A 27723-nucleotide genomic window follows, 5' to 3' on the forward strand; every position below is an offset into this window, starting at 1 on the left:
CAGTCTAGTACAGAGAGGCAGATATCAATATTCAGTTTTCAAGATATCTAAGTTAAATATATATTATGTTATATGGTGATAGAGTCTATAGAGAAAAAATGAAGCAGAAAAGGGAATAGAGTATCGGGGCTGGGGATTGAAATTTTATTTTATTTATTTATTTTTTTAGTTTTTTCTTTTTTAAGAGAGGGAGCAGTGGAGGGTAGGAGAGGGGAGAGAGAGCATCTTAAGCAGGCTCCACTCCCAGCATGGAGCCCCATATGGGACTAGATCTCACAACCCTGAGATCATGACTGTGCCAAAATCAAGAGTCAGATGCTTAGCCTGCTTAGCGGCTGAACCACCCAAACTGGGGGATGAAATTTTAAATAGTTGTTCATGGAAAGGATCAATAAGAAGATAACATTTGAGAAAATACCTTGAAGAAGATGATGGATTAAGCCTCAGTAATAACTGTGGAAAAAAAGTTCCAAGGATTAGAAACAGCAAGTGCAAAGTCTCTGACTTGGGAATGTGGCAGGTATCTTTAGGAACAGTGAGGAGACCACCATTGTTTGAATGATTAAACAAGGGAGAAATAGGGACTTGCACTTCAGAATAAGCCTACATTAAAAGAAAAAGGTTTATATTTAAATAAAGATTGAAAACTCTTCATCTAAATTACTTGTAAGGCTCTGAAAAGCATTAAAATTTTAAGACTCTTATATTGTATAATCAATGAACCTTTATTCAGTGTTATTAAACCTTCTTTTTTCCTAATTAATATCACTCCTTCAGGATTATATGTTTAAGCATTTCTTTTTCATATTTTCCTTAAAGTCAACCATCTTACTTATTTTAAAGGGAAACTATATGGATAAACTGAAACTTGTATTAATTAATTTGGCTTTCGAGAAGTCCATTAAATTCATAGTGATTGTTTTAAAAAATCAAATATACATTGTTTTCATATTTCTATAGTCATTATATGTCCACCTCAAATTCCTGAATGAAATATTCATGGATTGAAATGGCTAGTAGCTACATGACAAAGCAAGTAGAGAAAACTCTGGAAAACTTCATGAGAATTAATCAAGTTAAAATTTCCTTTAATGTATGAAGCATCTGAATAACCACACTCTGAGTCATATTTAACTTACTCAAAACTGAAAGAAAGTTATTTCAGTTGAAAGTTGAAAATATGCAGAGAACTCTGAAGAGAAACTCTCAAGTTATAAGGTGGAAATAAACCAATATCCTTTTTGAATTAGGTTGTATGCACCTACTGAAATCACTAATGAATTATGAGAGTTTGATACACTAAGAGTTTTTGACATTCATTTTATAGTTATAGCTAAGTTTCATGGTTAAATAGCTTAGCTAGGACTCTTTTCTCCATTCTTCATGTCTAAGACAAGAAGGAAAATGACTAAGTGGATTTCTACTTTGAAATAGCTATGCATTTCTTTTTGTACCCACACACTGAGCAATCTACAGTCTGAAATAAGAACATAGTGTTTACCATAGGCTTTGGAAGTTTTTGCCCTCCTGAGCTCCAGGGATAAATATTAGCTAGCATTATTGAGGACATGAGTTGCAAAATTTAATTACTATTAACAACTGAAATTAAACAATAAAATTCAAGGGAATATTTCTTAGTAGGATGGATACCACCAATCGGTCATCCAATCCATATCTAGAGTGATTTTAGTAACTACTGACTTTAAAAAAATCTTGGGGTCCAGAAATGAAACAGAGTTGTATCTTATACTTACATAATCTCTACGACTCTTTAGTCTTATCTTCCTAGACTTAATATAAATCCAATTTAGCCTTCTGTTTCAATCTTTGTCAGCAGTGCATTAACCCAGGTCCTAGCCCATCTCCTGCCTGGTTGCTTAGAAATTTTACTAGTCAGGTTTCCATTCTCAGCATGCTGCCCTCCCCTTACCACCCCCCAACCTTGTCCTTTTTTTAAATAAAGAGGCATGGCCTTTTACGTTTTATTCTCATTAATGTCAAATAGTTTTTATTACTTTCTTCCTCCCATAGATTAAGTTTCTTCACTTTTATTTCAAAGTTTTCACTACGGTGACTAAGACTTGACTCATTCCCCTTGCCTTTCCTAAACTTCAGTCTACCTAGTTGTGATATCGTTATTTATCATAAAAAGTAGGTATTTGGTCTTGGACCCATTCCCAGTCACAAAGCTCATAAAACCCTTGGAATTTTTTAAGTGATAAGAGTGATAAAGGTGTATTTGTTATGTTAATGAGCCACTTTGGGAAAACCCTGGGGTAATCTAAAACGGAGGCTGGTTGCTAGGAGACTCAACTGGGTGATTAGAGGGTTGGAACTTTTAGTCCCACCCTTCCTGGGAGGGGTGAGGAGCTCAGAGACTGAGTTAAATCATCAGTGGGCAATGATTTAATCAGTCATGCCTATGTAATGAAGCCTCCAAAAAACCCAAAGGACAGGGTTCAGAGAAATTCTAGGTTGTTGAATATGTGGAGATTTGGGGGAGAGTTGTGTGCTCAGAGAGCATGAAAGCTCTGCTCTCTTTCTCAACACACCTTGCTATACGTATCTCTTCCAGCTGGCTGATGCTATCTCCAGGTAGCTACTGTCAGAATTGAGTTGAATTGTAGGACATGCAGCTAGTGTCTGAGAATTGGTTGGTGGTGTGGGGAAAAAAAACTACACATTGGAATTAATACCAGAATCATACTAGTCTAATCATTTAAGATCCAGTTGAAACTCCTTTCATCCCCTTATATCATTCTCCTTTATAAGTTTGTTTCAAGGTTTATGTTCTATGGAAAAAAAAAACACAAAACAAATCCAACTCTTTCTCATTCAAACATAAATATTTATAGAGTGCTCAATGTATTTGCAAAGTATTAGCTAGAAATGTGTAATCATCAATGGGGGTGGGGGGAGAAGAAAGTGAATTAGATTTGTTGCAGGCCCTTGAACTGCATACAAGTTTTGTTCAAAAACTAAGAAGGCACACAGAGCACTGTGATATAAGGTGGTAGGAACAAATGTCACCAGTCTCCAATGCCATCTTTGGTGAAATTTCATTTCCAGTGGGAAATTGTTTACATTAGAACAACAACAGCAAACAATCATCTCAACTTTTCAAATGTTCACATGCCTGATCTATGCTGTCACATATTGTTGGTCAGTGTTTTAATACAGGACAAATGGTCCTGGTCTGAGCCTTAGGGGTCCTGGGTCCTAAGTTCTCATCTCAATGGATTCCAAGTAGGAAATTAGCCTACAGTGCTGTGTCACTGCTTTGAACGTACTGTCCTGACTGATGATTTCTTTTATACTGAAGATGCAAAACTCTTTTCATGTTCTTGGTAACATGAAGTATGTTTTTCTCTGGCTGAACATTGTTCATTTTATTTCTTATAGTAAGAAGTACCCAACATCATGCTCTGATGCATGACTAAACTGGTAAATATCACTGGAAAACTGTGTATTCTCAGTCGTAACAAAAAGCAATTGTGATCCAGATACAGGTGGGAAAGTTCTTCCTCTTAAGAACAAGATAGGTGGATCCAATCCTCCATTCCCTAGATTTCGAAGGACAAATACTCTCTTCAATACATTATTTTGTGGGTCTTACATTCTCAAGTTTCTTAACTCTTGAGTTTTTGCTTATGGTAAATTATTTCAGTCTAGAAACGGCCTTGACATCTCATATGCACTGTACCTGGCTCATAAAGATAGGATGCACTGCCTGATTAGTTAATTTCCCTAAGGAAAATGTGTTTGAGTGTAGAAGACTTTATTAAAGTTTTCAGAAGATGAAGAAATTTGTATCTCAATCAAGCCTCCCAAACAAACAAACAAAAAGTCATAAATTTGTTAGACATCTCTGATAAGCAAAGTGGATAATGATGAGCAAAGTGGATAGGAATGAAGCTCTAAAATCAAATATGTTTTCCTCTGGCTGAACATTATTCATCTGACCTCTTGTAGTAAGAAGTAGCCATTATGATGCACTGATGCATGACTAAACTGGCTGGTAAAATATTGGAATCATCTAGAATCAAAGTGCCTGGGGTAGAAAAGAGGCTTTACTAGTACTCTCAATCATTATGTGACCTTCATGTCTCTGGGCTTCAGTTTCTTCATGAGTAAGATGAAGATGCCAATAGCACCTACCTCATAAGATCTTTTTGAGGGGGGAATTATTTCATTAGTTCATATAAGTCGCTTAGACTAACCTAACATACAGTAAGTTATCAATAACTTTTACTATTTAATTAATTAAAGTATATTTAGAGGTCTTCGACCATTTCCAAACTCATATGATTTGGTCCTTGACCTTTCCTTTCTCTCAGTATCTTCCCCCTCACTCCCCTGTTAAACTCCTATTTATTTTTGTTATTTTGTATAATTCCTATCTTAATTTTTATTGTGTTGTTTAATATAGAGTAGTATGACCATAACTTTGTGGACTTAGCTATATATAACTAAAAGCCTTTGGAGTTACTGTTGCAAGTGGCTTATCAAGGCATTTTCCTAAACTAGGACATATTCCTCTGTAAAAGGGACTCTAGAAGCAAGTGACTCTACAAACAAATATGTATTATACATACACATATGTGTGTGTATATATGTTGCTTTCAGAATACCATACATGTGCATGGGTGTGCAAAATATCTCTAATTTATAGATTATATTTTGATCCAATCTAGCCGCATACCTTTGAAGGTGGTACTCTCCTATGTCACCAAACTTTAATTACGAAAGACAGACTTTTGTTCAAGGTCAGTCGCTGAGTAAGTGCAGAACAGAGATTTTAACTAGACTGACTACTTTCCAAAGCCAGAGCTCCTTCTATTATACCTAGCCAGTTATTTCTGTGATATCACTTAATCCTCACCAGTCTCAAGAGGGTGGCACTATTGTTACCACTTTCTACAAGTAAAGACACTAAGGCTTTGAGAAGTTAGGTGAGTTGACCAAGATCATGACGCTAGTGAATGTCAGAGCCCAAGTCTGTCTTTTGCAGATCTACTTTTTAGCAATTATGCTGTTTTAACTCCCACCCCAAAACAAAGGGGGTCAGGTAGACAGAGTAGGGGATCCAGGTTGAATATATAGTTGGGATGATTTGTTGTAGTGGAAGCTACTTAAAGTTGCTGTTAAAAGAAAAACAATTTCCTAAAGGAATTCTGAGATCCCTTCGGAATGCTAGCAATTCCCAAACTCAGCTTATGAAACACTGAATTAAAAGGCATCTGTCTCCTAGCGTTAGCCTTCCTACGGGTTCACAAGATGCAAATAAAATGTTAATGTTAAATCCAAGCCGGAAAAACTACTTATTTTGAAAGGAAAAATAGAAGATCTACTCTAGAATACTGTTGCTATAAAGAGAACCGGGAGGACAAGACAGGCAGGCTTTTGACAAAAAATCACAACTGAAGATGGAGCTTTAATAGTTTCCAGCGTAAAAAGATAAAAGAATTCAGCGATCACAGTGTGTGTGTGTGTGTGTGTGTGTGTGTGTGTGTGTGTGTGCGCGCGCGCGCGCGCGCACGTGTATGCTTGTTTTAATAAGCTTCTCCAGGTAACCATCTAGCTGGTGACTAGAAGCCCTCTGATGAAAGCGCAGTATGTGACGATTACTGGTTGACATGCTCTGCTGGAGACTAGCCTCACACAGGCGTGACCCTGTGATGCACGAACGGCTATTTAATGCCCTGGCGAAGTGGTTCAGGTACCACAATTTTATTATGCTTCCGGGATAAGAGTTGTAATCCCGTATCCTTGATTTAGAGCCACTTAAGGCTCCGACAGCTCCAACCCGGAGTTCAGAGAAAAATAATTCCTTCATGGTCTCTGTCTGATCTGAAAAAGACACAGTTTCCCGATGTTCCGCCTGGGAGATGTTTCAATCTTTAGAAACTGCCAGAGAAGCCTGCCCATCTGCTGGGATGCCTGGCTTTCTGGAACGGACGAGGAGGAGCTTGGCTTTTAATCTGAGTAACTTGAGAGGATTTGCTGTTTGTAACTTAAAAATCGCCGCTTAATTCAAAAAAAAAAAAAAAAAAAGACACGCTCTGGCAAAAAGACACTGGGAAAATCCGTGTGACGAAGTATGGTCTAGAAATTCCTCATTTAATTTCCCCCGGAAAGAGTAAATATTTTCTATTTGGTACTGGGCAGTCGACTCAAGTGATCTGCCTTCAAAAGAAGGTATGTTGGAGAGGTGGGTTGCTGGGGGGGCGAGGAATTAGCCCAGTATTTGGATTGCCCCCGGCCGACCAGCAGCTGTTCCAGTTAACTCTCAGGAGGCGAGGGTCCACCTCTGCCACGCCCTCCAGACTTTTCTTCCTCCTCCGCTCCCGCCCTTAGACCCAAGTGGCGCCCCCTCCCTCCTCCCCCCGGTGAATTCTCCCCCCCGCACCGTCCTGCCCCAAGACTCTTCATTGAAGATGGAGGCTGCAACATCACCGCCGAAAAAATCCCTGAGGAGAGAGCCACTGTAATAGAAATCTGGGGCAAGCGGTTTCTGAACCTGGCGAGGCTGGGTGGGCACCAAGAAATGGGAGTCCGCACCGAGAGGGTAAAGCCACTGGAAAGAGGCAGTCGCGCGAGTCCAGCCGGCGCGCGCGGCTCCTGTGTCTCCTCCCTTTTGGCGAGAGGGGCCCCGGGGGCGGAGCTACGGGAAAGCCCCTCCTACTCGGGGCCTAGGGATCCGGCGAGCGCCTCCCCCGCGAAGTGCCAGAGCCGGACTGGGTCTGCGACTCGGTCCTGCAGCGCCTCTAGGCTGCAGGTCGGTGCTCCAACCACCTGCTCGGCGCCGCGTCCAGGGAAGCGGGGAGAGAGGAGGGGGGGGGAGGAGGGAGGAGGGAGAGGGGAGGAGGAAGAAGGGAGGGGGAGGAGGGAGGGAGGAGGGAGAGGGAGGAGGGAGGGGGAGAGAGGAGGAGAAAGGCAGCTTACACACGCCTTCCAGTCCCTCCACTCAGAGCAGCCCGAAGACCGCTGCCGCTGCCGCCGCCGCCGCTTTCGCTGCTACCGCTCTGCCACCTGAGGGGACCGCCTGGACTCGCCGCCCCTGTTGCTACCCTCGGCGATTCCTTTCTAGCACCGGGCTTTTTATGCACACTGCCACTACCATTAAATATTATTATTCCAAGAGAAGGAGAATAACAGACCAGACTAAAAGAACCACGTACACCTTTCCGAAATACTCAAGTGTCTCCAGGGAAGAGAGGGTCACCGGTGCTTGGAAGAGCAGCCCAGGGGCCAAGGGCAGGTGTTGAAGGGGAGGGAGGAAGAGTTGGGGCACTGCGTGGTGGAAAGTTGCTTGCGGCGGAGACCCAAAGGTCCAGCGCCCAGAGCCCAGGGGGGCCGTGTGTCTGGGAGAAGCCGCTGCCCCTGCGTTCGGACCTGCGAGCTCGCGGGCAGCGCGGGGCCGGGGACGACGCCCCCTCCTGCGGCGCGGACTCTGTCGGTGGCCCCCGAGGAGGAGGAGGAATATGGAATCGAAGGCGGGCCCCTCCTGCCGTCTAGTCTTCTGCCTCTTGATCTCCGCCGCTGTCCTCAGGCCAGGTGAGCAGGGGCCTCAGAGCAGCCCCAGGCCGATGTGGGCCGGGGGTAATTTCCTACGTCCCCGGCCAGGGCCTCGCACCTCCCGGGCAGTGCGCCCGGGCGTGTGGGGGAGGTAAGGGGACGGCGGTGCGGGCACAGAGCTGGCCCTGGGTTCAGTCACCTGTGCCGCACGTTTGGGCCCGGCCGGTTGGCTCAAGTTTGGGCAGGGACTGGGGGCATTGGGTAAATCTCCAGGAACTTTGGGTGCTGCGGGCGTTGGGGCTCCAGGAGCCCGTGGGCAGGATTCATCTGGTTCTCTCTCCGTCCTCCTGCAGCTCCCGCCTAGGTGGCGAGCCCTTGCCCTCTGACAATTCCTTCAGTCTCTGGATATCAAAGCCCGCGTCACTGCGCTCGGGGCAGTTTTCCTTTCGCTTAGCTCGGTGGCAATAACTGCCCGCACTTTTTTGTATTCAATTCCCTGGTAACTTCCCCCGGTAAGAGGTGAAGAAGGGAGGGGTGGAAGAGAAGGGGGGGGCTTTGATCACTCCCTTAAAAACCTACAGCTTAAATCATGGTTTGAACTCCCCTCCCCCATTGTCTGGATGGGTAGTGATTGCAGGGGTGAGTGGTGGTAGGCAAAGAACACAGCCTGAGCTGGAATTAGCATCCAGGGTTCTGAGACCTTAATGAGCGATTTGTGGATTTTTTAGGACCTGTGATTCAACCTCAGTTTTTAGTTATGTACTGAGCCCCAGAAGAAAAATAGGCAAAATCCCCAATAACTAAAATATCTAGTCGGGAATCCCTTTCCTACCCTAGGGACGGCCCCTGGGGCTGTCATCCTGAGACCCACCGGTCGGCTGACTGGAGTTGGTCCTTACAGGGCATCTTGTATGTTCGCCGTCAGTTGATAGAGCATTAGGTTCATTTTATCGCTAGACTTGAGGATTTTTTGGAATTTTTTTCTCCATTTGAAGTTTTATCTCTAGCCCTTCGTAGATAATTTGCAAGTAAAACTCCTACTTCCTGGTTTGTTTGTTTGTTATTTTTTTTCGGCTTCCGTTTGTTCTCGTGCCCTTTTCTTTAGTTTTTGTTAAAGAAAGACTCACTTCCCTTTAGCATCTTTAATTTCTGCCATCCCTTCAGTTGTTGGCAAACTGAGGCCAAAAACAGGTTTGAAAGCCTCTGGGTCTCTCCCAGGAAGAGAGGGAAAGTGAGGCTGGGGGCTAGAGTCTGAAGATCACAAGTGTTTGTGAACTGCTGCTACTGTGTCGCTAGTGGTGGTGGTGCGAGGGAGGGGGGTGCCCTCTCCGGATCTCTTTATGATAAAGTTACATTTCTGGGTGAGGTAATGAGCTCACCTGCAGTTCTGAGGCTAGAGAAAGAAGCGTCTGTGACAAATCTCTGGCTCTGGGGCGGAGCCTGTGAAACGCGAGTAGAACCGAATTTAAAGCAGGTGGGGTGGGGTAAGAACACCCGGTGGTGGGAAGGGGAGACACCCTTGACTTTGGCACATATGTGTATTTCACTTTTTCAAGATCCCATTGTCCCATGTGAGAGGGAAGGGTACTCACTCTGGAGCCGAGGGGAGAGGAGGGTTGATGGGGTGAGGTCGTTGGTAAAATGCAAAGATCCATCCTCCCACAGTTGGTTTTCAGTTTAACCCTCTGGTCATTTTGAGAGTGCAGTTTCACCTACACCCACACTCCGGGACCACTCGCACACTCCCAGTTCCCGTTTCCGTGCGGTCGCTCTGGGATTTATTTTCCGTTGAGCCACCTCGGGGGACAGATTTTCCCTCACATTTAACTGCTAAAAAGGGAAAGGTTCCGCTTTCAGACTTCCTTGTACGGGATCCTTTTGGAGCGGCAAGCTCGCGTTTCCACCAGTACCCAGCTGCGCGCTTTCGGTGAGCGGGGAGTGTTCTCGCCGCGCTGCCGACCTCGGCTGATCTGAGGGTCAGAAACCTCAACCCCTCAGATCAGTGGTTTCCTTGAATTTATCGGGCTGGCATATGTGCGGAATTTTTGGTGCCGTGTCACTGTGTTTTTTTAAAGAAAGGGTTGTGGCACTAAAAGCGCCTTGTCCAGACTTAGGACCCAAGTCCTGCAAGGGAAGTGCGCCTCCTTCGGAGCCCTCTGCGTAGCTGAGCCCGGTGGGGCTGCAGTGGCAATGGCTGGCTTAACCAGAGACGAACTGATTTACCCGCCGGCAGCCCTTCATTTCCGGAGCACTTTTAGTAGTATGTGTCGAGACCTAGAGAACAAAAATTCGAGTTTGTGAAACTGCTCCTGCAGGTCTTTTGGTCTGTAGTTGCCAAGTAGTCATTGATATGGTTCAGGCATGACATGTTACCTGTTTTGAAGGGAGGGAGAGAATATGCATGAACCACAGAAACTGAATTTGGAGATAAAGGCAATGAAGTAAGTGCTCAGCATCCGAGGAAACAAAAATCTCATTATCCTTGTAGAAAGAGCGTCAGCCTGTGGTGACATTTTGCATTGCCTTAAAAAATGCTTTCCTTGATTATTTGCAACAAGGAGGTGGGACCCTGCAGTTAACTGTTTCTTCTCATGGGTCATTTGTGTGCACCGCTCTCAGGAATTTTTCTTAATTTCTTACAAGGTTAATTCCAAGACATAAGCACTCTTAAAGTTTCCTCCCCCCCCCCCACACACCGTGGGTTATTATGTTTTCAGCACATTCAGTTTTACCTCAATAGGCCATGGGGAAAGCATCAACTCAAATAATGTCCTTGCAGACTGCCTGATGTGGGACTACCAAAATTTATTAATTTAAAAACTGCAAACTGCTTAGTTACCAGTAAATATTGCTTTTTCCTTGATGATTTATTTAATCCAATAGCAATTTACAACTTAATGGGGTACTATTTTCAGTAAACTGCTTTTCTAGGCTTGGCTCAACATCATTCACCTTTGGGCACTTGAGCAAGTTATTTCACAGACTCGGGCCTTGGCTCTCTCATGTGTAAGTAAAACAGTGGACTAAGGATCTATTCTCTGAGATCTCTTTAGATCAAAACAGTTTCTAATGACTTAAGGTAAAAAGCTGATTTGGGCAAGGCAGAGTCGTTATCCAGTTGTATTTTTCTAATGCTTTCAGACCGACTGAATGGATACAGTTCATATAAATTGTGTTGCTAGAAAATGTCAATGGAACCCAATTGCGAATTTTCCATCTTTTTTCCTACTTGTATAAATCCATTATAATATCTTGTGCTTACTCCTCCAGGTCTGAACAGGGCTATTAAAAAAAAAGTGTGATAGAAAGGAATTACTGTCTCACTGTCCTGGGAAAAGAGACCCCAACAGTGGGAAAGATTTTTAGGTCTCAAAAAACCCCATTAGGTAACCCATCTCTCCTGGAAGATTGCCTCTATTTTAACTGCATATGTGGTTCCTAGAATGAAATGTAAGTGATGGTTGATGCTAATATGTTCATGTGACAAAGCCTGTGTGTACATCCTAAAGATGCCCCTAAACAAAATAGTTTAGGGGCAATATAGAAGGAAATAGAAAATTGAAAAGTTTTCCTGTGGTTTTAAAATCTATACAAATCCAAAATATTTTTGTGACAAAATTCCAAACTTTTCCGGACTTTTATCTAACTTATCTTTTTAAATAGAATTTTGGAAGAGAATGCTTGTTTGCTGTTAACTTATTAAAAAGAGGAAAATCAATAAAAACCTACTTTATAGTCTTGAGTGTTACCAGAAATTATTATTATTTTTTTTATTGGAGTCAGCACTCATGTGTTCAGTTTTCAGTTATGCCATATAAGAATGTTCTGACTTAGGGAGAGCTATTTTTCCGTTCCTTCTTATTTCCCATTTGTAAAATTTTCTTCCTTTGTAATGCATGGTTTTGATTTTGATGAAATTAGTAATTCCCTTGCTCAGCATTTTGAATTTTTCAACTAAAACATGCTATATTAATTAAGACTTTTATTATATTATTAATAGAAAAGCACTATTACATTTAATTATCATTGTGACCATTTTTTTTGTCAGGCAAAAATGTCTGTTTTCTTTTTTCTCCTTTTTCTTTTTTTCCCTCAAGTTTTCATGTCGCTGAACACAGGCCTTTGTAAAATTGAGCACTAAGTTGTCTGCATAACTTGGTGTTAGATGGCAGTATTTTGTCATACAGTATCTTAAATGCTTTATAATCTCCTTGTTTCATAGTCTTAAACACATTTCTTTCTGTTCTGGCCATTTATTTAGCATAAAACATCATCAAAGAGTTCTAGCTCTCTAAAGCTGTTAACTCAAGCAGACACATACATATATATACCAAATATGCAGGAAAGCAACATAGGTGCAGCTATGATAAAATAGCATGTATAGGGCGCCTGGGTGGCTCAGTTGGTTAAGTGTCTACCTGAGGCTCAGGTCATGATCTTAGGGTCCTGAGATCCAGCCCCGCATTGGGCTCTCCGCTCCGTGGCAAGTGTGCTTCTCCCTCTCCCTCTCCTTCTGTGATCTCTCTCACTCTCGCTCTCTCTCAAATAAATAAATAAATTTTTAAAAAAAATTTTTTTTAAAATTTTATTTATTTATTTATTTGACACAGAGAGAGAGAGAAAGACAGAGAGAGAGGGAATACAAGCAGGGGTCGTGGGAGAGGGAGAAGCAGGCTTCCCGCTGAGTAGGGAGCCCAATGCAGGGCTCAATCCCAGGACCCTGGGATCATGACCTGAGCCTAAGGCAGACACTTAAGCAACTGAGCTACCCAGGCGCCCCTAACATATGTCTTTTATATTTAAGAAGAAGATATTCTAGACTATTGGATGAGGTTAAATCCTATAGTTATTACAAGTATCCTTATGGTATACAAACTATTATTATATATTTGGAGTCACTGATATTTCCATCCAGTTGATTCTTTGTTTAAATAACAAAATTTATATGCTTCCCTCCCCACCTTATTACTAGATGTAATATCATATATATTTCAGCTAGGACTAGTTCTAAATGTGCTGTGGTATTCAGTTTTGTTTTTATGGTAACCTATTATCATAGTCCATTATTGTAGTGTATGTTCCAAGAATGAAATTGGCTTTTAGTGTTTACTCTCTTATTTATCCAGTCAGTTCTCAGTTATCCATTCCATTCAAGGGGAAATTGGTCCAACCCAAAATAATTCTAATCAAAGGATTACTTAATTCAACTTTGAGTTGAAGTATTTCAATGAACATGCTTATGTCTAAGAATTCATAGTATTGCAACATAATGAAACTAAACTCCAGGAGAATAGATTAATCAGAAATTAGATCCCTGTCCACCTTCTCTGGCTTGTTAGCCAGCCCTGCCCCCCCCCACCTTTTCCCCCTAAAACTGCCTTCTCTATTACTACATGAGCCATACATCCCATTATAGCCACAACAGTCCTGGTTTATCCTGATGTCCTGATTCAGTTATTAATGGTACCTTATTTCACCCTCAAAAGTGCAGTTGGGATGACAAATTATATAGCCACCATGATTATTAATGATGTGTCTGTTGATATGTCTGTCTTAGACTACTTAACTATAAGTACTGTCATCCTGACAAAATGCATATTTCTAACCTTTTTTTAAAATCAGGTACAATGAAATATCAGTAAGAGGCCACAAGCACTTTTAATGTCAAGGAGAGATGTGAGATTATAGCCTGGAACCTTAGAATATTGTAGTGGGTGTAAAACATTAAGGATCCCATATTTGGAATGGAAACCAAATTGACCTGAGATACCAAGAGAATAATGGTGTTTGAAATTCACCTGGGAGCTATACTTCTTATCTAGGGAAGGCTGATTTCAGTCTGATCCTGAAATTCCTTCTCAGCCATTTTGCACAATTCCCATTCTGTTCTTGTTTGAGGTTTCTCAGTAGCTCCACTATTAACTGGATTTGAAAATAATTATCAGGGATACATATATAGTTGAAGGAAGCTCTTAAGTCTTTTTGTACATGTAAGTTACAGTTGTGTCACAACTGGTGACCTGACTAGGGGCAGCCAACAATATGGCTAGGACAATTTTTGCCAAGACTGACTATTTCTAATTAGGCACCCATGTGTTATTTGGTCCATTTATATAAGTGTTTCAGGTACTCAGAAAACCCCAAAAGGGAACTGAGGTAGGAAAGGTTGAGAGAATATTATCTAAGCACACAAAGTAAAGGATGCCGTGGTTTTATCCTCACTAATAAGGCCGAATGAAGGGAGAGGGCATTGGTCACTGTGGCTAAAACTCTTGTCAGCACATTTCCGAGTATTTTCCCTAATGGTCGGAGGGCTTATGGGTATGGAATTTACCTAGTTCCAAATCAAGAAGAAAACATAAAAACATGTGTAGCTACTGTTACTAAATTTTTGAACCATAGAATATCAATTAACTAGGCTGTGTAATAGAGCACTCCAAAACATAGTGGTTTAAACAGCAACCATTTTATGCAGTTCATTATTTTGCATTCTGGCAACTTAGTCTGGAGAGTTGGGTGTTTTTCTGATTTTAGTTAGATATCTTCATTTTACTATAATTTGCTGCGTCTCAGTCTAGGCAGTTTTGCTTCTGGGAGTTGGCTGGTCGTCATTCAGGGAAAATTGACTCTTCTCCATGGTCTTTCATTCTCTAATAGGCTTCCCTAGGCTTAGTCTCTTGGTGGAAGCAGGGTTTTAAGAGAAAGCATACATATGGAAAGCTTCTTCTGGCAAACCATCACTTTTGCCACAATCAGCTGGGGAAGACAAGTCCCAAGCCCAGCTCAAATTTAAGGGTGGGGAAATCATCTCCTACTGAATGGAAGGAGCTAAATAACTTGGCAAATAGTGTGGATAAACCCCAGGAGAGAGCATTAGTACCACTTTTGCAGTCAGTCAACCAGTGGGGGATGTGACAGCAGCAAGTATCCTTACTTAGCCCCATATTCATTGTTTACACCTTCCTCTTCTAGATCCTATGAGAGAATATGAGAGATTGTAGAGGCTCAAGCAGTGTCAATAAAACCACTATCCTATGGCTGAACCCTTATCGTCCCTGAAATAGAATTATGGAAAGTGTGTGTGTGTGTGTGTGTGTGTGTGCGCGCACGCATGAAAGAAAGAGAGAAAGAAGGAAAGAGGAGAGAAAGGGAGGGAGGGAGAGGGAGAGAGCACACACAATTTTGAAGTGTTAAAGGCATGCAAATCATGATCAGAAGTAAAATGTGATAGAAGAGGTATTGTTGGAAAAAATGAGAAATTGCCTTGGACGTTCAGCTGGTTCAGTTCTCTTATTTGACAGCTGAGATAGATGAAGCCAGAGCTTAAAAGATTACCTAAAATTCCGTAGCAAATTAGTCAGTTTTTTGAGACAATGTTCTTAGTTTCATTTATGCCTAAACTCATAGATTCAAGGTTTGGAGGTATAAAAGACCTTAAAATTACTTAGGTACTTGCCTAAGTGTCACATTGTTGGCCAGTCCAAGATTAAAACTCATGTAAATTAACTTGAAACTAAAATATCAGTGTATGTTAACTAAATGGAATTAAAATATAAACTTAGAATCACTCATGGAAATTAACCATTAGCATATATAACAGCATTCAGTAATTGTTTATTGAGTGCTCAGTATGTGCAAAGCATTGTGCTTGGTCTGGGGATACTGCAATAAAACTAAGTACTGGACAGTTAAGGTCTTGTCACGCCAAGAAATTATGTTCTCTCGGGGAAATAAACATCGGTCAACTAATGATATAATTTGCTAGAAGTTTTGCTAGGTACTACAAGGACAAATAAAGAGCATTTTACATCAGAATGGCTAGACTTGGCCTGGACTTTAGGAAAAATTTGGCAAGGTTCTTTCAGGAAGTAACATCTGAGGTATGTGCTGAGGAATAATCAAGCAGAAGATACGGGCTGAGAAAACGGCATGAGTTAAGATGTCAACATGGGAAGGAACATGGCTTCTAACTCCTGGAGGTCACCAGGAATTCTTTGAAGTCCTTCAAATACTTTTCCTGTAATTTCCCTAATTTACTCACCGGTTGAGGGCTTCAGAGAGGGTCTGTTTGATCTTATTCAAATACTCATATACAAGTAAATATTTGCATATATACTCCCCCCCTTTAAAAAAATCAAGTGGGAACATACTATACATGCCATTTTGTACCTTTCCTTTTCTACTTAACATCATCACATTTTGGAGAGTTAGAGATTACCCCATATCAGCACATATAGCTCTATCTCATTTTTGAAGGTGTTTTGAATTTTAGTGTACACACCATTTAACCATTTCCCCAGTTCTTGGAAATGTAGACAAAAAGACTGTTTCCAGTCTTTGTTACAAACATGACTGTAGTGAACATCCTAATATATGTTCTTGTTCATATGTGCCATTACGCTGGTAGGAAATGTCCTGAATGTGAAATTGCTGAGTCAAAGAATATGTACATTTTTCATTTAGAAAGAAATTCTAAAATTACAGTTCAAAGAGTATATACTGTATTGTATATTTGGAAGCTGCTAAGAGAGAAGATCTTAAAAGTTCTTATCACAAGAAAAAATTGTAACTGTGTGGTGAGATGTTAACTAAACTTGTGATAATCATTTTGCAATATATACATATATCACTGTGTTATACACCTAAAACTAATACAATGCTGTATGTCAGTTATTTTTCAATTAAAAAAGAGTGTATATCTTTAGAATTCTAACAAGAGCATATGGGGATGCCCCTCCCTCGTATTAATAGTACAGACTTTTGGAGAAAATATAACTTAAAAAAAAACAGGATAATAGGTTGATTCTTATTTATTTCAAACTGTGGGAAAAATGAGAATTATAAGAGTAATAGGCACACACATGCTCACATGTAAGGCAAAAGCTTTAGATAGTTTGGTGCTTAAATTTATGACGTATGTATTGGGGCTGAAAATGGGTGAAAGAAGTGCATTTATAATGAATTATTATCATCACTCTTTCCACATAAGATGGTTAACTTTTAGAACATGAACTGTGTAAATGTAAGTTCATATTTCCTTTCATTTTGGAAGATTCATACTCAATGGGATCAGATTAACTAAAACAGTGGATTAAGAGACAACAACATGTGAGCCTTAAGAGTAGTTGATATTATTTTATATTACACAAATGGTTTCCAAATATTTGTGTTAGTTCATTGTAGGTAAATATACATTGTGTAGGCGGATTGACTAATGCCATTTTGTAAACCCTGCATAATAGGTCTTACTAAACAGATTCAGTTATTTTTAAGTAAGTCATATTTTAAACAATTCTTCCAACAAGTGTGTTTTAACAAGCTCGTCAAAATTGCTTACTAGTGGATAAAAAGTATCATCTTCTGTAAATTTAGTGCCATTAAATATGTTTTACCCTGTAATTTTTAGACCTATTATAGAAAAGAGTAAAATGTATTTTTATTGCAACTTCTATATAAAAAATTTAACAATATGCCTATGAAGAGTTTTCAACAAGTATGTGCTGAGAATATATTTTTTAAACAAGGCAACAAATATTCATGATGGAATTAATATGAGTATGCACAAACTGTAATTTCAAAAATAAAGCAGTTTCTGCCTAGCATTTAGTTTTAAATATTTCAACTTGTGGCATGTATACTTTATTCTGCAAGCATTTTCTCTACCTGGTGATAGCTATGACACTTCCTAAGAAAAATGCTTATGTTGGTTATAAGACATAGGTTTTATATTTTTGCAGAGATGGGCTTGGCTCTAAATATGAATAATGCTTTTGCTATCAGATCTAAGAGTAAAATGTAATACATATTTGGATTTACCCTGTTGGATTAATCCTTTACTCAACCCAACCCCAGTGGATGGTCATCTGGTTCTCAAATAGAAATTTTCTTTTGGAAATGACTGTTTAGTATGAGATAAAATGGCTTTTCTTATCACACTAGAATGACAAATAAGTATCTGTTTACTAAAACAAAACCTGCATCTGCTCAGCTGTTTTTCTCTTTGCTGATAAGAAATATGTCTCCTTCTAAAATAAGTGATAAAACGATAAAAAAAGAGTAGAGTTTCAGGGTATGGTTTAGAGGTTATCATTTTTCAGAATTGATCCAAAATGTTTGGTTAGAAAGGATTTGAACTTCCTGAATAGTGATTTTATTGTAGATAGTACGGTTATACCTCTGTGATATTTAAAAAAAAAATTCTCTGCTTAATTTTTATGGAATGTCAGTGCTCACAGATTTCACAGACTTATCAATTCATAGCCTAAGTCCTATTGCACCGGAGTCCCAGGGCTTGGGTGGTGGATCTGAGCGTTAGTTTGATTTTCTAGCTCTTGTCTCTGTTTTCTGATTTGTAATGTGAGGATAACAATATTACCAAGTTATTTGATACGGATATCCCAATAAGGTAATGGAGTGTATAGCATTTCTCCGTGCCTGACACATAGTGCACTCTCAACCAATAATTGTTACGAATCACGTTTTTTAGTAATCATAAAACTATAATAATGTCAGTTTATTCATACCAGAAAAATAGGTGAAAATACCTCACTTCACTGCTTGGAGGATATATTTCAGTTCCATCTAAGTACATTTTGGGGGATTTCCATAACAAAGTTGGACTTCATATTCTTATTAGAATGTTTCATAGTCCCAATATCTGTCAAGCAATTTCAGTTTTATCAACTCAAGGAAAACAAACAAACAAACAAACAAAAAACCCCCACAAATTGAAAATTACAATCTTAAATGTGATTCCTGCAAGCCAAAACTATTAAGAAAGAGTACACACTCTAAAATTATAAGGACATCTGTAGTTTATAAAATTATCCTTAGAAATTGATATTGTGTATGTGTTTATAATTTGAAAGATATTAGACATTAGAAAGAAAAAAATTACTATTATAATAATTTTGATGATAAAATTATGATTTTATATACAAGGCACATTTTCTCAACTATAATTCAATAGGGGGAGCTCCACTACTTTCCTTTTATGAATACTGTAGGGTGCTTCTGTTTATTATGATTTTCTGGTGGTGTCTAATTTAATAGTGAAATTATTAAGAATCTATAATTTGAATGTTAACGATATTTTAGAAATTGAGTAATATCCTTATTTATGGGATTCAAAAATGCTTCTACAAATAATACATACTTTAAAATCCTGGTTTTTAGTTTTCTGTATCCTTTGGATAATAAATCCCTAGAAGAATTAAAGTGGCTATACTCCTGTAAGCATACTTCACTCTAATGTAGCAAGGCATTGAAGGAGAACAAAGTTTATTTCCAATGATAAAATACTGAATTTTTTGATACTACTTTTGTGTTACCTATTAAATGGAAACAGCTATCTATTTGAATAGGAGAGGAGAAATAGCTGGTATTCTTCTCAATTACTCTGCCTATTTTTTTTTTATTTAAATTCAATTAGCCAACATATAGTACATCATTAGTTTCAGATGTAGCATTTGATGATTCATCAGTTGCGTATAACACCTGGTGCTCATCACATCATGTACCCTCCTTAATACCCATCACCCAGTTACCCTATTCCCGCACCCACCTCCCCTTCCGCAACCCTCAGTTTGTTTCCCAGAGTCAAGAGTCGCATGGTTTGTATCCCTCTCTGATTTTTTCCCGTTCAGTTTTCCCTCCCTTCCCATATGATCCTCTGTACTATTTCTTATATTGCACATATGTGTGAAACCATATGATAATTGTCTTTCTTTGATTGACTTATTTCACTTAGTATAATACCCTCCATTTCCATCCATGTCAATGTAAATAGTAGGTATTCATCCTTTCTGATGGCAATGCCTAGATTTTTAACCAAATGATTATAGATTTCTACATGGAACCAGTCTATACTCACATCTTTCTCTCTCTTTTATTTTCCCAACTATCCCCTTGATTCAGATAACTCCAACTATATTTTCAATCTAAGTTGATCCATCACCTGTGTGTGACCATGACAATTTATTTACCTTTTATGAGATTCACTTTAGTCACAGAAGTATTGTATCATATGATTTCCAAGAGCTTTGAAGCTTAAAGATTCTAAGATTCAAAATTATACATTGATTTAGAGAAATTTGTATAGGTTTGAACTGATGGAAAGCAATAACTATTATTGGAGGTCCAATTAAAAAAAACATTTAAAATGATGATCCCCATTTATTTTTTTATTCAAAATGGAAATTATTTTGTTGAGTTTTGCAGAAAATTGTATAATCCCACACATTAGACCTCCTAATTTATTACTAAAATGCTATGAGTTAAAGAAATGGCCCAGTTCTCTGGCATATTTAAGAATTGCCAACACAGTGACAGATTTTAAACATGTCATCTTGAAATAAGATGTGCTGTTAAGAGAGCAGCCTGGGGGTTGGGGCCTGTAGCTTACTCATTATAGTTTTAAGGATTCTTTTAAAGTAAGTAATTGTTTTATTGTGCTTACTTTCCATTATAGATTAGAGTTTGAGAATGTGGCTCTGGAGCCAAATTGTGTGGTTTTGAAACCCATATCTCTCTTCTCCACCTAAGAATCAGGGTGACATTGGGCAAATGGCTTAACCCTTCTCCTGTCCTGACCTGTGCAGTAGGGATAAGCTCATTCAACAGTGTGATTGTCAAATAATAAGCTCTCTATAAATTGTTAGTATTATTCAATTATTTAGTCTCAGTTAATCTTTCCACCTTCCCCAAAATATGATTATAAATCCAATTTACTCCCATGAGTACATAAAAAAGAGAGGCCTCAGGTTGTTCAAAATTATAAAATTGCCAGCTATAGCTCCTCTTCACTACACCTTTTTTCCCCCCATCAAGAAATGGCATATGAATAACAGGGACATCATTTTATTTTTTGGGTATAGCCTTGAATCTCCTCACTTTATAACACAAATAAGTCATCCACAAATTCCCAAACTTTGTCCACTAATTAGAAGTATCATATTCATTATGACATAATTCTCATCTGATAATGAAACATCATTGCATTGCAACTCTAAGATTGAAACCTAAATTTAAAGGTAAATTTAAAGGTGGAAATGAGACACCTTGCAGGCTGTTGTTCACAGCGTCTGAGAACATATTGTTGTTTTAGGTCATTAGTGTAAGTAGGCGAGAGGTAACTTAGGAGTATGAAAGCATGTGTGTTTAAAAGACAGGTATATGTAGACTCTGGATTCAGAGTAAAATAGAGCATGGTGATGTAATATTTTAAGGAAGTAAAAAATAAGCATAGTCTAATGGATTTCTCAAACTTCAGTCTAGCCCTTCTCTAATCTCTTCTCCCCTCTGCCTCCAAAATGATAAGATGAATAGATTCCTGCTCTGCTTAAGATAAGTCTGTGGCTCCCCATTAGAATGAGGATAAAATACAAAATCGGTTAGCATAGCATTAAAGGTTCTAGTTACATTTTTCAACACAGTCTTTCCTGGAATTCCATGCCCCAGCCATACTTCTAAATGTACCATAGCCTTCTTGTTCCCTGTCACTGTCTTATTCTAGAACACTCTCTGTCACACCCTCTCCCATCGCCCTTTCTTTGCCTGAATAACTAGTATCCCCATCCTTCAGAACAGAATTTAGATTCCATCTCCTCCAAAAATTCTTCCCCCATCTTTGTAAAGTGTCCATCCTCTATAGTTTCAGAACTCACTTCACTTATTGCCTATTTATTCTTGCCATTCTTCCCTTGGTTTGAGATCCTGCAGACAGGGGCTGTCTTTTTAATCTTTTTTTAACTCCGTGTCTGCTGATACATAACATATCCTCAGAACATATATGATGATTGAATAAATGGATTAATAAAAATTAGAAATCTTGATTAATGAAACATTTAAAATTGCAAATATATTCACATATGAATAAGAAATATTTATAGTGAGATAAACTTTCAATTGCTTTTAGAAACTTAATTTGAGAATGATAAGTCTCCTGAATTATGGTTCATAACAAAACCCACAAAAACATTTGCCATAGTCTACTCAAGCTATACAAATGAAGTACAAAAAGAAATGGAATTGAGTTGGTATTTATTCAAAGATATTTCATGCTTATGGTTTGGAAGAACCAATATTGTTAAAATGTCCATACCACCCAAAGCAATCCTCAGATGTAATGCAATCTCTATCAAAATACCAACATTTTTCACAGAACTAGAATAAGTAATGCTAAAATTTGTGTGGAACCACAGAAGATCCTGAATACCCAAAACAGTCTTGACAAAGAAGAACAAAGCTTGAAGTGTCATAATCCCAGACTTCAAGATCACTACAGAGCTGTAGTAATCAAAGCATTATGGTGTTGGCACAGCAGTAGATATATAGATCAGTGGAACAAAATACAGAGCCCAGAAATAAGCCCATTCATAAATGGTCAATTAATCTACAACAAAGGAGGTAAGAATATACAATGGTGAAAAGAGAGTCTCTTCTACAAATGGTGCTGGGAAGCTGGACAGCTATATGCAAAAGAATGGCACTGGACCACTTTCTTAAACTGTGCCCCAAATTAACTCAGAATTGATTAGACCTAAATGGGACATAAACATAAGCACAAAATGTAAAATTTCTAGAAAACATAGGCAATAATTTCTTTGACATCAGCTATAGAAACATTTTTCTAGATATGTCTCCTCAGGCAAGGGAAACAAAAGCAAGGTTAACCTATGTAAATAAAATAAAAAGCACAGCAAAGGAAATCATTAACAAAACGGCAAGGCAACCGACTGAATGGGAGAAGATATTTTCAAATGATATATCTCACAGAGTTAATATCCAAAACATATAAAGAACTTATAAACTGAACACAAAACAAAACAAAACAAATAATCCAATTAAGAAATGGGCAGAGGACCTGACTAGACATTTTCCCAAGACATACAAATAGCCAACACAGACGTGAAGAGATGCTCAGCATCAGTAAGCACGGAAATGCAAATGCAAACCACAATGAGATATCACCTCACTCAAGTCAGAATGGCTAGAATAAAAAAGACAAGAAATAACAAGTGTTGGCAAGGATGTGGTGAAAAGGGAGCCATGCAGTTGGTGGAAATGTAAATTGGTGCAGCCACTGTGGAAAACAGTGTGGAGGTTCCTCAAAAAATTAAAAATAGAATTACTATATGATTCGGTAATTCCACTACTGGGTGTTTACTGAAAGAAAGTAAAAACACTGACTCAAAAAGATATATGCACCCCTATGTCTATTGCAGCATTATTTACGACAGCAAAAATATGGAAGCAACCCAAGTGTCCATCCACAGATGAATGGATAAGGAAGGTGTGGGGTGTATATATCTATATCTATCTATATGAATATTCCTCAGATGTATAAAGATGAGATCTTGCCATTTGCAGCAACATGGATGAACCTAGAGGGTATAATGCTAGGCGAAATAAGTCAGACAGGAAGACAAATGCCATGAGATTTCAACTCATATGTGGAATTTAAAGAAATAAAACAAATGAACAAAGGGAAAAAGAGAAAACCAAAAATCAGACTCTTAAAATACAAACTGGTGGTTGCCAGAGGGGAGGTGGAGGGAAGGGATGGGTAAAATAGATAAAGGGGCTTAGGAATACACTTATAGTGATGAGCACTGAGTAATGTATAGAATAAAAGAAGCTGGAGGAGGAGGAGAGGGAGGAAGGGAGAGAAGAAAGGTGAGGAAGGAAGAAAAAGAAAAAAAAAGAAATGGAAAAATGGAACTGAGTTAGCCTAGTTTTTCTTCCTGGTGCCAATCCAGGCTAACATAAAATAAAAACTTTGATAACTTTGTTCCTCTAGAGCTTCTATAAACATTGAACATTAAATGTAAGATCATCCAGAGAAATATAGAAATTAATTTAAACTAACTTATTTTTAAAACTCTAGATTCTTCTAGGATGACTCTAAGGATACCTTCTCAATAGGCAGTACATGAGAGGTAATATTTTTATTTCTCTTATTTTTAATTCTTAGATTAAACCTGTGGAGCAGGATGTTTTCCAGAATATGGTAAAAAAAGTACAGAAAAGATTTCATGAGAAAGTGAACCAGTCATGCAGGCAAAATTTAATATATCTGTACCACAGAAAATAATGTGTATTGTGGGTCATCCCTTGAATGCTGTTAATAGTAAAATATTAGAGATAATTTAGAGAAAGTCTGGTATTACTTTTGCAAAAGCATTTTCTATTGAAGAATTTTTAAAATTCAGACAAACGCAAGAAAAATTCATGAAAAAAATGGAAATAGTTTATTTTTACTGCAAAACAAAACTTGTGTTCCTGCAGCTAACATATCATTTTAAGAAATAGGCCATTACTGAGTTTTAAAAAAAGTTCAGAATTGGAGTTAAAACTGTATCTCATTATTTGATGGTATTTGATATAGGAAAATGTAATTTTAAGTCTGATGCCTCTTCCCTGGGCAAAATAATTTTAATTTCTATAATCTTTTTACTTAAAGCTTTTTTCAGAGTTCTTGATTTATTTCTTTGCCTAACTTTGTATCCTTCCCAGTTACTCTGAATTTTAACATCTTTATCCTGGTTTTATTCTCTCATTCCTCATAAAAAATCCTATTAGGAATTTTTTACTTAAGTCTTATAGTCAAGTTGTCTCCTGAGTTCCCACCCAGAAATTTTTATATTTTTCTAATATGTTATAAGAGTACTTATCCAGATAAACCAATATAAATCTAGCACGTTGTCAGTGGCAGATCCCATTTATTGAAAACCTTTTATATTATGTATATAATAGTACTTCACAAAAGAATTACTGATATTTTGTATAGCCAATTTTAAGTTTGACAACTAAGTACTTTTTTAGTTTTTTAATTATAAAATCAAATCTTTTAGCCTTTTCAATATAGGACTTTGAATGCAGTATAGCATATGCATCAAAAAGTAGTCAGAGTAAAGGTATTATCAAATAAAAGCCAAGGAAATGGAACTTTCTCTTTCTTCAAATATGTAAAACTGGTTGGGCCATATCAGTGACCTGTCAAGAGTCTGGATTAATCAAATAGTCTACATGACAATTAAATTTTTTTTTAACCACTAGAAAAACTGTTATCCATTCCTATGACAAATATTGCCTGGATTCTTGGATTCTTGGCATCTAATATAGGTTTCACATTAACAATATATGACCCCAAAAAATGACCCAACAAAACATGTAAGACAGTATATAAATAAGTGAGTTCTCAATTTTCTATGGAAACAGGGTCCAGGGTTAATGTGGTGAAATAATTTTCATCACAACAAGCCTTATTTTATTCTATGTAAATAAGTTTAAAAAGTTAAGTTTTATGGTAAAGGATGTGATCACAGGAAAAGTGAGTATTCTGTAACAGGAGAGGACACGTGATGTTTAAGAGGACAGATTGTTCTGCTGGGGAAGGTACAGGAGGGAATGAGAGGACCTCTCTCTGACAGAAAGAAGAGAAAGACGAGACCTGGAAATTAGCATGAAAGGGAAATTGCTATAAAAAAAAAAAGATACTGCCACAGATTATTTATGTGGATCAGTAGCATTATACTATAAAACAATTTTTCTTTTTTTGCTTTGCTGATAGCTGATAATATATTCTAGTAATTCCAAGTTTGGATCTCTCCTGTTAGTAACAATCACTAAATTTCTTTTATCTTGAAGAGGGAAGAGCAATGGCTGTCTAGAAACTTCTTACAGAGAAATTTTGATGCAAAGCTCTCTTGAAATCCTGAGAATTATTGACCAAATTTAGTAGTGCTTGTCAAAATCTGCAATGTGAATTCATGATTCTTTATCAAAGTTTAGGAATCTGAATGGCATTAGTTTGCTATAAACTGAAGTTGAATTAAGGAGTGGTAGGGAATATCATTTAATAATAAAATTAAGTAAATATACAATGTGCCTCTCAGTTTCCAACTGAGCATACGTGTGTATACTGTGGGGAGTGCGGAAGGCTTGTCTATACAGGTTCATGACTCAGCTAGTGAGAATGTAGGAAGACAGTGTTTTTGAAATTCCTCCCCTACTGATGGATGGAGCATATATTATTAATATACTATTGAATGATGTGCTCTAAACCCAGGGATCAGTGTGCCTGAGGTAAACTTGAGCATTGAGCTTCTCCTGCTCTTTACCCAAAGAGTGGGGCTAGGGCTGGAATAGAGTTTACTTCCCAAGTTTGTAGAGGAAGTTAAAATTAGAGAAATGAGTGTAAGAGAGAGATAAGTGGGTGATTACTCAAATTCTAGGAAGGGAAGTCTGATGACTGAACAAATTTGAAGGAACAAGAAATGGTTATTGGAAAAGCAGATTTATGAAGACAAAAATGAACCAGTGAAATGTCTGGTTAGAACAGGTGCCTGTGCATCTGTTTGGAATCAACTGCACAATGGTTCATGCATGGACCAACGGAATAGAAATATTCTAGGCCAGCATAAAGTAGAAATTTGGTCCTAGTCACCAGTTCTTTTCCTTGGTTTATTCACAAATAGAGCCCAATAAAATCCATGTTCATTGGCTAGGGACATTATTTCCCATGCTTAGATTTTGCAAGACTTTCCCTCACACCCTACCTTCCTACCCCTTTCCCCATATTCCCTACCCCTAGATATTGACTCTGTTTCCTGGCAGACCTAGACTTGACCTATCATCACATTAAAGTAAATATATTTATATTTATATTTACCTGCTTTCTCAGTGAGTTGTGGATTTTTTTCTTTAAAAAATTAAATTCATGTGGAAGGGTATGTTTTATTTTCTCCTATCGAGTTAGGCACATTTTTCAGAAGCATGCTTGCTTCTCACAAACAAAGCTCTAATTTAGGAACTACGAAATGGTTAGTATCATTTCTTCTTCCAGTACAGTCTCCAATGTTTAGAATGCTACCCTTCTGAACTTAAATCCTTTAATTTGAAAACAAACATCAAAGGTACTGTGAGCAAGTCATGCAATAAACATGGATTTTCTCAATAGTTTGAATCTCACTCTGGTTAATAGCATATTAAGTGTTAAGGATATTTCAAGCTGACAAATTTTGAGTTTTGACTCCTCTTTTCATACTAGGTCATTTTTAAAATAGAAATTTAGAGATTTCTCCATAAGAGAAATAGAGTAACAGAAGTACTTACATTTTCCACAGCAGTATTTAGTAGTCAAACAGGCTGAGCTTCCAAATGAGTTTGCTATAGGAACCGCAGGCAGAAATAAAAATAAAATAGGCTTCTCCACCCACAGAAAAAAAAAAAAAAAAAAAAAAAACAAGAAACCATCAAACAAAACCCAGAAACAACTTCAAGCATAAGATCATCTTTTACTTTACTTTTTTGTTGGTTATTTACTTTGCCTTCTGGAAATATTGCACAATCTATTAGCTTTTTCTCTTTGGATGTTGCAGGATACAAAACGTACTACTAACTTTTAAAAAATAAACACTGATTCTCACAACAGAACCAGTGAGGACTCCTTAACCACATAACTACATTGTTCAATATAGTTGCTTCACAAATAAATAAAATAAAATGAAAAAAAAGTTACAGAAAACAGGCCCCATTCAAACAGTCCATACACTCTACTAATTTATGATTAAATTAAAAAAACTACTATTTTGTGATTAAACTAGAAAACATTTAATGGTGAGTCTTGGTTTATCACTGTTGAATCAATAGCAGTAACCAGGACCAGGAACTTTCCTTCTCAGTGAGGTCTGATTGCCAGTGACCTTTGGCAGATGAGGCAGATGACTGGAGAGGGAATGTGAGCCCCAGGTTTCAGTTCTGCCTTTGTCAGCAGCCCTGAAATTTTGGTTAGTCATTTCTTATTTCTGTTTTCTGTTTCTTTGTTTATTCAATGACGATATTGGGTTAGAACTGAGTGGGCGTCCTTCCATGTGATTATGAGTATTGTGTGATTTTATTCCACTGCCAAATAAAAGTGATCTTTGCATTGTCTCTTTTTGTATGATTTATACTTCTTTTGTTCTCATTAGTATGCTCAATTAAGAGCTAGCCATGTTAACATTTTCTAGATTGAGATTCCCAGGCACAGCGGACCATAAATAAAATAATTGAGCTATAGAAATAAAAAAATACAATATAGGCAAGTGTTAACAGAGTGTGAAATTATGATAGACAAAGAGGCATACAACTTGTACTTTACTCAACACTGAACAAACTTATTTTGTTTGTACAGTATTATATTTGTACAGTATTATATTTCAT

General features: G+C 38.1%; 1 protein-coding gene across 2 annotated transcripts in view; it reads left to right on the top strand.

Moving 5' to 3' along the window:
* The first annotated feature begins 6918 nt into the window (after positions 1-6918).
* Positions 6919-27723, top strand: part of ALCAM (activated leukocyte cell adhesion molecule) — a 201796-nt gene continuing 180991 nt past the window's right edge. For both annotated transcript variants that reach the window (XM_073892835.1, XM_073892840.1), the window contains exon 1: positions 6919-7557. In XM_073892835.1, the coding sequence (XP_073748936.1) occupies positions 7485-7557 (73 nt within the window). In that variant the 5' untranslated portion in view covers positions 6919-7484. The remainder of the gene's footprint in view (positions 7558-27723) is intronic.

Source organism: Callorhinus ursinus, unplaced genomic scaffold, assembly GCF_003265705.2.
Source record: "Callorhinus ursinus isolate GAN/ISIS: 27379988/994484 unplaced genomic scaffold, GSC_fseal_2.0 scaffold1, whole genome shotgun sequence".
Classification (NCBI taxonomy): domain Eukaryota; kingdom Metazoa; phylum Chordata; class Mammalia; order Carnivora; family Otariidae; genus Callorhinus; species Callorhinus ursinus.